An 11,093-nucleotide genomic window follows, 5' to 3' on the forward strand; every position below is an offset into this window, starting at 1 on the left:
CTAAAATAACGGAATTAACTATCTAACTGCCTGCTTTTCCCCTTAAGACTTATCAGGCACGTGATGGAGTTGTATTACAGTACCTGTTAGTGTTGTCAAAGGCAAGACAGAGTCTGTATCTATAACATCAGATGCCTGGATAAAGCCATGTGGTGAAGGAACAATAAGTATCGTTTCATCATCAATTGTTGTTTGATCAACTTGTTCTTCTATAGTAGGAGACTCTAAATCCTAAATAATAATAATTGAAAAAATGAGATTCTGACTCATATTCCTTATTAGTTTTCCTTAAGATCCCAAACACGTTTAGGTTTTAAAGGGCTTAACTTTCAAACATGATCCCATTTTAAAATTAGAATATAAAGAAATGAAAGTTAAGGTCTTAAAATGGACAAAGCTAATAACTTCATACTCTAAAGTACTAAATATTAACAAAAAAGAACTTAAGAGAACCAATTCAGTTATAGGTTCCCTGAATCTAGAAGAAATAACGCTGCTCTACTGTGGGTTGAGGTTCCTAAGCTAAACTGCAAAGATCTGTTACTAACCACCCTCAGGAAAATGGTTCCAACAAACATTTCTAAATGTACTGGAGGTGGACAGGGAAAGCTTTTAGTGACGAACAGTGGTAAGACAGAGCCACACTACTGGCTGTCTGATACTTGTGAGGTCAGAGGTGGGGGTTTGCACTTTATTTAGTCTCTAAAGTAAAAAGGAAGGTACTAGAGGATCTCACCCCATAAATTACTTCTAGGCTCTTCCCCTAAGTGCAACTTACCTCAGTAACATAAGCACGGGCTAAATGAGAGGGTGAATCCTCCTCTTGTTTATGGTCTTCTTCTGTTCTGACCATAACACTATTCATCAGTTCTGTGCTATTTTGGTCACTGAATTTGGATACATGAGCATCATTAAATGATGGCTCTACAGTCACCTTAGGTTGATGAATTTCATCTGGGAAAGTATCTGCTTCTAGGGCATCTGGAGGCTCAGGAAAATCAGATGAGTGAATATCACTATCTACTGTCAGTTCTGCTTGGGATATGGAAGAAGTGATGTCCTCTGTGGCAACTGTCTGAATGATGACTCTTGGTGTGTGACACTGCACTGTAACATTGTCACTTGTGTTCAACAAATGTTCTGGCTATAAAATGTTAAAGAAAACAATGGTAAAATGAAAAAGTACCTTCCATATTCAAGTTATAGGCAACAAATGACATTTATAGGTGCTAATAGGGGCTACTGTTCCCCCCACCTCTCACCTCTGGCACTGAAGTGTTCTTATCACTATTTTTCTAGAAACCTTTTCCTTTCCCCATTGGGACCTTTGCTCTCCTCATGTCCCTATTCCCCTCATGTAAGTCCATCATATGTAAGGAGACATAGTGGGTGAAGATTTACCTCAGTGTAGGCAGAGCGATAATGTAAAGTATTGTTTCTGGTACAACAGCAGTAGGACAAATTGTTTAAATAAATGGACTGTATTAATTTTGGCTCTTATATTTTTTATCTCCTAATCCTGGTCCCTAACAGATATTCAGATACTTGAACTGAGCTCAAAATCGACTCCTCCCCTAGAGATAGTAGTACTGAAGTTGAAGGCACATGGGTTCTGTCATAACACTGAAAACTAGAAAAACATGGTGACACTTGTCAGCCAATCTTCTCTACCAAAACTAGGAAAATCAAGGAATTTATGTAAGGTAACGTACGGATAAAGCATGAACAATGATCTGTTCAGGAGAAGCAGGAGCAGCAGCTGTCAGGGTTACTGTAGGACTAGCAGTCAGAGTTAGGGGAAGGCCTTGGCTTGAGCTCGTTTGAAGTAGGTAGGTGCCTGGAGTGCCAGTGGGCTGTAAATGGAAAGACTAAAGGAAAAAAAAAAAAAAGATCAACACAGGTGCAACAGATTATTGAGTAAGTAAGCAGACTTACTAGTACTTATTAAGTCCAGCTCTGTATCCGAAATGGGGACTGACTTTACTAGCCACAAATGTACTTACCAATTGTGAAGGTGCAAACGTAATAAAATGAAGGGTATAATACTCTTGACTACTTGTCGTTAAGTCATTACTTGGCCTGGAGGTTTAAGAGAGGAAAGGCCTTTATCCTGTTTCTCGCTCCCTGTATTTCTATGGCCTGGTCTCAGTTTTTTGTTTCATGACACCAAGACATGGTCACACAAGCCACTTTCTAGTGTGCTGGTGCTAACAGGGTCTACTGTTCCCCTACCCTGTAACCCAGTGCACCCAGTCTTCCCTCATTATCCTTTCTCTATGGCACATAAAAATTGGCAGTCTCCTAGTTTAAAAAGCTTCACATTTTTGAAAAGGCAATGCAGCAGTATTACTTGAACAGATTTTTTTCCCCATAGCATAATTTTAGCAAATATTTGGCAAATATTAAGGGGAAATGTATAGAAATAGCAATTAGCAGTGTTCTGCTGAAGGAGAAAAGAAAATTACTATTTGAAAAGTTGGTTAACAGATAATATGTTTATTTTTTGAGACTACGGATGTATAGCAAAACTCAACACCTTTCATAGCCATTAAGCTTCTATATAATAATTTGAGTTGAGTTTGTTCTAAGACCCCGAAGGAAAAGTATGTGCACTTAAAATAGAGCTGGAGGTTAAAGTCACATGACCTGTTCTTTAGTCTGATGTGGTCTTGTGGACTTAAGCCACAACTGGGTATCATTCAGTGAATCTAGGTTTTCTTATTGCTAAAGCGAGGATAACAAACAACTACCTCTCATGGAAAAGGTTGTGAAGATTGGAAGTGATTACAATGGTGTCTGGCACACAGTGGGGAATCATTTTCTTTCCTCCATAAAAGTGAAAGCTGAATGTTTTCTAGCGGTTGTATTTATTAATCACATATGGTCTGGCAGTAAATTCTTTATATGTACGTGTATATTATAATACATGTACTTTATTTAACATACTTAAATAACATTCATTGCTCATAATTTTTTGTAGCTAAGGCACTATCATCATTCTCTATTAATTAGGACAGAAGTCTCTAAATATTTGATTGTAACCCCACAGATAAAAACCTGAACACATTCTAAATATATGTGTATAGTTTATTTGGCCAGGAGAAGGAGGTAGCAAAATAAAGTAAAATGAAGTTCTTTTTTGTACCTGTGAAAAATGGTTATTTTATACATCCTGTTTTGGAGATGACTGGATTAGGAAACAGGCTTAAGTAAATTTACAGAAGTTCCAAGGGTGTTCTTAGAGAACCTTTTGCTGTGTTGGGCTATCCTCATGAGATTTGGCTATGGAGAGGATAAACTCTTGCACTAATACCACTGATGTTCTTTATAGCAAATCTTGACACAATTTAATTACTTTATATTTTCTTTGTGAAAAATGAGCTAATACTGGGTTTACCCTATTTTAGAAAGCAAGAAGTGGGACTTTTAAAAGAAATTTCCATCACCCTACAAAAGAAACCCCATTCAAATTAGGAGCCATGCCCCATTTTCCCCCAAAACCTCTTAGCATAGACATTGCTAATCTACTTGCTCTCTCTATAGGTTTGCCTGTTTTGGACGGTTCAAATGAATGGTAGTTGTACTCTATATGATTTTGTGTCTATTTTCTTTCACTTAGTATAGTGTTTCCAGCGTTCATCTTTATTGTAGCGTATGTTAGTACTTGGTTTTCTAACTGCCAAAGAATCGTATGTATGGCTACAGCATATTCTATTTTATCAGTGGATGGATGTTTGGGTTGTTTCCACTTTTTGATTATGATACGAACATTCATGTATAACTTTTTATGTGGACATATTTAAGTATACTTAGAATTGGATCATATGGTAACTATTTGTTTAACCTTTTTAGGAAGTGCAAGATTCTTTTCCAAAGTGGCTATGCTATTTAGGACTGAGGCTTTTAAATTCTGTATTCCCAACATTGCAATGTGCAACATTGCTAGTGCAGTGTTTACTGAATGAATGTTGTTAAATAATTCATTCCACAAACTTTTTCTCAAATAACCAATATGGACCTTTTGGTTATATATTTGCTTATGATTCAGTACAAAGCCATAGCATGTACACTACTCATTAGCACTGTCATTTTAATACATAAAAAAAGCATACTATTGGTTTATATACAGATGAAGAGACTAAAATTAATTATAAAAGTAGAAATCTGATTTATGTCATCTTAACAATCTGGCCTAAAAATCATGGACATAGTTGCACTTTAAGCGTCATGTTTTTATACTTCATTTGCTTATATGTAACATTTCTAAAACTGATGCCTACTGATCTTTCTTATGCATAAAAGTGGCCAATATCTTCTTTGCGAAGTATTACTCACTGGAAGAATCTCAAACGTTTGTAGTGTTCCACTGTTTAGTGTTATTGTTTCCGAGTCAACAGTAGCAGTAGGGGAGTCTGTCGAAGCTGTGGTAAGAACAAAGACAACAATAAATAAAATACTTCGTAAATTTGAATTTCCCCAGTGTACTTAATTATTACAAAGGCAATCTTGTATTGGACAATTTATCTGGAAACGTGAAGTCATTTAAATATCTTATGAGATATAAGAAGTTTAATGGATTTGTCTGGGATGGCAAATCAGGGGTTGGCAAACCAAGGCCCACAGCCAAATCCAGCCTACCACCAGTTTTTGTAAAGTATTATAGGAACACAGCCATGCCTGTTCATTTATGTATTTTCTATGGTTGCTTTTATACTACAATGTCGGAGTTGCACAGCTGTGGCAGAGAATATTTGCTTACCCCTGGTATAGACTGTAAAATATTTTAATGTTAGGATGTAAGAGGAATACACTAAGGCTAACCTGTAACGAGATAAGAACTTGGTAAAAAAGAATTTTCTGGACATTCTGGTAGGTAGTACAGATGCCTGTAATGGTATTCCCAAAACATTAGGTTTTAGTTCTAGTGGCATCACTTCCTAGCAATGTAAACTTCAGCAAATAACTTACTTTAATCCAAACTAATGTTCAGAAACTTGATCTGTCCTGCCTACCTCACAGAGTTGTTATGAGGATCAAAACTATTAAAGAAATATAAGTATTATTTCAGAAGACCACGTTTGGGAGACCGAACAGCACTTTAGAGATCAGATAGTATCTCTTTATAGGTGGGTCAACTGAGACACAGATTTAATCAGTGTCTGCTGAAGGTTATATAGAACTAAAACTTATTAGAAGATATGTGATCTCTTGGTGCTTTCAGTCATACCTGGAGGTAAATCCACATGAAAAATGAGAACTGACTTTTAATGCATACTGTTTGTTAGTTTATTATATTCTGACTATGTCTCAGTTTGAAAGAAATGTGATACCTTTACCAAAAGAAATGCACTTGATTCGTGTTTTTTCTCTTAATACCTGATGGATTCTTAAGATCATACCTACAATAATTTGAAGCGATTCCAGATAACCTCAATCAAGGGTAAGCAAACTATGGCTGCAAATAATGTGGCTCAAGGCTAAGAATTTACATTTTAAAGGATAATTTAAAAATAAAACAAAATTCTAGAAAGGCCTATGTAGCCTGAAAAGCCTAACATGTTCATATTTTCTATTCTGGCCCTAAAATCTGCCGATCCTAAAGGAAGAACAATCATGAGACTGTAGCCTGAATGTCAAGAATAATGGGTGTGTATTAAAACTCTTATTATACTCACATTTCTTACTGGAATAACACTATTCTAAGTACTTTCAAAAAGCCATGCTGTGAATGAATACTAAGGTATCATTTTCCCCAAAAAGTACCATCAACTCAATAGCCAAGGAAAATTGTAACAATCTCCATGCACGATTTATAGCCAACAGCAGCTCTCATATTTATGAGTAGACTAGTAATTTCAATTGCTTTGTAATTCTCAAAACTATAAAAATGAGCCGTGCCAAAGAAAAATTCTTTGTTCTTTATTATACTGGTAGAAAGCTAAAGCAAATAACCAAATTTAAATTAGAACTTTAAGGCAGGCATGATTAGTTTAAATGTCTCTAAGATAACTTTGACAGTCACTGCATATACAGATATATAGTGTTAATAACACTAACAGGTGGCCCAGTGATTCTCAAACATTTGAAAATCTGTATGGTATTTCTATTTGCCATAATGATTAGAAAGCACTACTGGCATTTTGTGGGTGAAGTCAGGGACACTGAGCGTCCTACAGTGTGTAGGAGCGCCCTGCAAACAAAGAACTGTACCCCTCAAAATGCCAATAATACCCTAGTTGAGAATAACACATTGATGTAGTCTTGGCAATGACCTTTCCATAGGCAAATAACATTACATAGGAAAAAAAAGTGAAAGTGAAGAATAATGGTTCTGAAATTTTATTCTCATTCCTTTTCTGTCACTGACGGTAAGAGAAGTAACTAGAAAGACCAACTTGGCTTACAGCTTAGGATATACTTTTCTACTTCTACAATTGCTAGGTTCTCATAATCTCGTTAAGAAAAAAAAAAAAGGGGGGGGCGGTTAAGGAATTCAGAGGGGTAGGCAAAATAGTTCCTATAGGAATTGGCTCTTTATTAAGAAAATCTTCAACCTCACCAAAATCCATTTCTTCTATAGTCCATCTGAAATCTTTTCCTAATTTTTGTCTTCTGTTGAATTACTACAAATGATGTGCCACTGCATGAACTCTATTTCTTTGCACAATTGATTATATTTTAGGTCGTTTTCTATTAATAGTTAATTTATAACATCTTAGAAAGTAAGATGATTTAAAACGGTCTATAATGGCTGAGCAGTTGGTTATCAGTTCTTCCTTGTCACACATTCATCTTTTGTTCAAATATTAATTGAGCTAACAAATATAAAATGCCTTAGATCTCCTTTAATTTGTCAGCTTGGATAAATTTCTATCAACATTCTACAAGACTGAAAGGTGTCAGAGCCATTAACCATATCAAGTAGCAAGGAGTCTTGAGGTTCCAACACTTACAGACATGGGTGATCTGGACTGGAATCTGCAAAGCTGTCACGGGGCTTGGAGAGATGGCTGTACTGTCTTCCAAGCGGGCGACTCTGATCTGAACGTGCTGTACACTGGAACTGGAATTACTGTTTGGAACTCCAGATCCTGATTTATTCTCCAAAAGCGTTGGGTTGTTTTTTTGATTCTCATGTAACTGTTTAAGACCTTTTATTAAGACTGAAGGGAGATGGGTAGACAAAAAGAACATTGATTCTCCGACAGACCACCATCTAAGCAGCAAGGGAGGTGGGGGGTAAGGAGGGAAAGTATTTGGAATAAATAATTGTATACTAGATGTGAAATCTTACCAAAATTACAATAAAAATATTTTAAAACTTCAACCTGTCTGGAAATTTTTGTAAATGTTATTCATCACATCAGATTTAGAAAATTTATAATCTAATATTGTTCTTGCCATCTAAGATGCATTAAAAAAACAGCCATTGTGAAGAGCATGGAAACAGAACACTTTCTGTATACTAGGGTTTTGTCATAAAATTATTTTATTAATGCTAATATTATTAATATTGGTAATGCTAAGTAGCTTATTTTCATTTTTAAATAAATACTTTTCTCCCAAGGACTCAAAGGCATTTGACTATTTTAGCCACTGCAAGCACATCATCAGTTGGCTCTGAGTCTAACTCAGAACTCCAGAGTAGCAGCTGATCTTTTCCAAATAGTAATATGCAGTTGCCCTGAGTTTTTGTATAGGAAAGCCAACTCTAGACTTGCCCTCCTCTGCTAGTCATGATAAATTACATCGGTCCTCTCAGGTGATGCTGCAATCTGGCTGGATTCATGTTACATTAGTATTCATCCACTCTTCTAGATTTAACATCGGATTTATAAATTAATAACTGGGCATTTAATTTTCAAAACACCAGATTTTCATTGAGCCAATATTTCTCAGCATTTAATTTTCCTTTGAAAAAATGGAAGTTAGAGAACTATATTAAGAGGAATGATTTGATTACTTAAACAGACTGTACAACTTAGTTTAGTGTCTAAGTGCACAGCAGATGATGAAGTGAAAAGTATGCTATGCCTCATGCAAACCCAACTTAAGATCTCTAGATTTACATAAATGAAATCAGAAATTTACACAACCTTTGTTCTATACAATAAATCACAGAATTTCTCTACATAAACTCAGTTAAGATATTTGAAATTATTCAACTTATAAAAATAAAAATTGATTTAAACTTAAGTTTTCAGAAATACCTCTTTGTACGCAATGAAAAATATATGTAAAATTTAGTTCTTCTTCATAGTTTATGTGAGAGAATAAGAATGTGTGTAAATGTGTATATTTTTATCTTAGGTGCTTTGAAAATTACAAATCATATCAACTCTTATTTTCCAGAGAAATAAAGCACAGGTTTAAGTGAAAATTTATGATTCATATCTTTAGCTGAGGCAAAGAACTTCTAATCTCTAACTCCCAAGGAGTAAATATGGTTAAGACAAGGGAAGGACTTTAGCAAATAATACATTACCAGGGAATGAAACATCCTTATGGTTTGCAATTTGCCTTTTGATGGTCCACCATTTACTTCGTAGCCATTGTGGTGAACGGACACTGCTCCATCCTTCTGCTAACAGATCCCAGTTTATGTCATTTTCATCAGCTACATCAAGCTCTGCTATCCTACAGATTACAAATAAGCATCTGTTAGATGTTAATTTATTTCTCAATAAGAACCCTCCTTTGACTCTACACATGATGGCACTGATGATAACAGAAATGACAGGTTGTCACTGACATGCTGTTAAGTTGCATGGGAAAGGATTCCAGGACTGTAGACCTGCTTCGAGAGCTAAGAGTTATGAAATATCACCAGCAACAGCCTTTTGCTAATGGTACAACCAATGGGCTGAACCATAAATAAACCAGATGAAGCACTGTGAAGGAAAGGGAGTAGCTAAAGGTTAAAAAGGATAAGAACAGGTTTAGTGTTCTGCAATGTTTTATAGTGTGTTATAGTTATTTCCTGCATCTGAGCTTTTCCATTTGCAAAATAAATGTTTAGAAATGAGCTAAAAGTGACTAGTTGAAAAAAGCTATTAAAAGCAATCCAAAACAAAATGACAAGACAAAAACAATATTCCAGCAGCAACCAAAACCAGAAAACCCCACCAAAAGAATGTCCCCCCGCCCCCCGAAAAAACACAACTAAATGTGGGTTTTTAATGGTTTGTTTTTTAGCTTTAACTGTCATGCTGATTTTGGTTTTCAGTAGAGAACTATCCGCAACAATTGCTGCTATTCAGTGTCTCAAGTATTTTCTTATATTTTTGCCCATTTGAGTCACTAAGTCTTAATAGTTAAACCAACTAATTAAAAAAATTAGCTTAGGATTATTACCTTAAAGCTTTTTTGGATATGTATGAAATGGAAGTATCTGATTTAGTCTAGTTTGAAGGTGCGGTTAACTGCCGACTGGGCCCCCTTCTTGGCAATCTTAGCCAAACTGAAGGGCATGGAGACTGAATGGCCCTCTTACCTTCAGTATGGCCCCCTCGGCTAGGACTGAGGCACATGGGTGGGACAGTGGAAAAGCTGCACTGCCTCGGCCTGTGCCATACTTGTTCTGTAGGAATAGAGAGGACTTCAGTCTCCACACCTCCTATCTGGTACTTTGCATGAGCACTACACTCACTAAAAAGGCACAAACACAAAACAAAGAGCTCAATATAAAATACTTAGGATCTAAACAGTGGCTCTTTATGGAAAGGATGCTTTTTGGACATTAAGCATCTAGGGAAACCAAAGAGAAAAATCAATCAAGACACACCCATAGCAATTAAGGAACTTTTGTCATTAAGAGATTTGAGGACACAAACCTGAGGATGAGATTGATTTCATCTTCCTTTGTCCACTCAGTACCTCCACTCTGTTTCCAGTTTAGGTAATTCAGCCATTTAGAACGACACTGCTTTTCTGAGCGGGTACCCACTCGTTCTGCCACAGCTGCCCAAGACACACCTTGTGTGACTATGTCACCTGGCTCAGTGCTTGTCAATTCATGGACCACCTCTGCAAGTCTCTTTTCCTCTTCTTCTGTCCACTTCCCTGAAAAAAGGAAATCATCCAGACTACTACTGCTACCTTTTTTTTTTTTTTTTTGCAAATCAGACTCAGCCCTGTATTTCCAAGGATGGGAAGTATGCAACAGTACTAAAAACATTTCCAAATGACCCTCGGGTAAGAAACTGCATATACTTAGTAATACAGTTACATTTCACTAGTCTAGTAAAGTTCTTGGTACAAAAGAAAATACAGGATCCTAATAGAAAGCATTGACTCTTTAAGAAAAACTACTCTAAATATAACTAGAAGGAATTCTGTGCTCTCAAGTTATACTAAGTCCTGAGTAAGAAGAGCTTCCTTCATGGCTTGATGGACACAGAAAACTCATACTTTTTTCTCAGTCTCACTAAAGATTCTCTGCTTTGTGGAAGTGTAATAGGCTCAATAGAGACCATTCCTTCTAGGAATGAATGATAAGGGATAAATGGAATAACATCTATGGCCTCTTACCCATTTTGGTAAAAAAAATAAATTTATACCATCTCTTTTCCCTGCTATCCCAACTCCAAGCTGTGATGAAACTGAGACTAGTATTCACATGTATTTCTATTCCAGGTTTTCCTAAACCCATACACCTATTAATAACATCAAATGTTCCTTTTGGTCTTTTCCTAAGGAGCTTGAGTAGAAAACCAGGAAAAAAAGAGAACCTTTAAAAATAAAATCCCTTTCATTTCTGTTTTCATTTTATTACCAGTAACTAAAAACTTCTAGAAAAATTAAAAAAGGCTATGTGCTTGCTTCGAGGATGTGGTAGGCAAAGGTCTGGATACCATGGATTGAAAACAAAGTCCTGTTCTCCTAGTTTAGCATGGTAAGAAAGGAAGGGAAAAATCAGACTGTGCTGGCTTACAGCGTGGTACAACAGAGAACTCCTGATCAGAAACAATACATGGAAAGGTAACAGGCAGATCAATCCTCCTCAGGCTGGCAATCAAGAAAGAGCAGTTTTTCCAAATTACAGTAACAAAAGAGGTTCTGTACTCATAGCACCTTACATGAAACTAAGGTCT

At 36.1% G+C, this 11,093-nt stretch overlaps 1 protein-coding gene across 6 annotated transcripts in view; it reads right to left on the reverse strand.

Annotated features, from left to right (window-relative positions):
- The window catches only part of DMTF1 (cyclin D binding myb like transcription factor 1), a 50,108-nt gene that overhangs the window by 1,404 nt on the left and 37,611 nt on the right, over positions 1 to 11,093 (reverse strand). For 4 of the 6 annotated variants that reach the window (XM_025042169.1, XM_015599809.2, XM_006925726.3 and 1 more), the window contains 7 exons: positions 9,834 to 10,062; positions 8,486 to 8,637; positions 6,954 to 7,163; positions 4,336 to 4,421; positions 1,713 to 1,868; positions 779 to 1,144; positions 84 to 231 (listed from right to left, as the gene is read on the reverse strand). In XM_025042169.1, the coding sequence (XP_024897937.1) occupies positions 84 to 231; positions 779 to 1,144; positions 1,713 to 1,868; positions 4,336 to 4,421; positions 6,954 to 7,163; positions 8,486 to 8,637; positions 9,834 to 10,062 (1,347 nt within the window). The remainder of the gene's footprint in view (positions 1 to 83; positions 232 to 778; positions 1,145 to 1,712; positions 1,869 to 4,335; positions 4,422 to 6,953; positions 7,164 to 8,485; positions 8,638 to 9,833; positions 10,063 to 11,093) is intronic. The other 2 variants (XM_025042168.1, XM_015599811.2) reach the window with 2 other exon arrangements.

The sequence above is a fragment of the Pteropus alecto genome, unplaced genomic scaffold, assembly GCF_000325575.1.
Source record: "Pteropus alecto unplaced genomic scaffold, ASM32557v1 scaffold69, whole genome shotgun sequence".
Taxonomy (NCBI): Eukaryota; Metazoa; Chordata; class Mammalia; order Chiroptera; family Pteropodidae; genus Pteropus; species Pteropus alecto.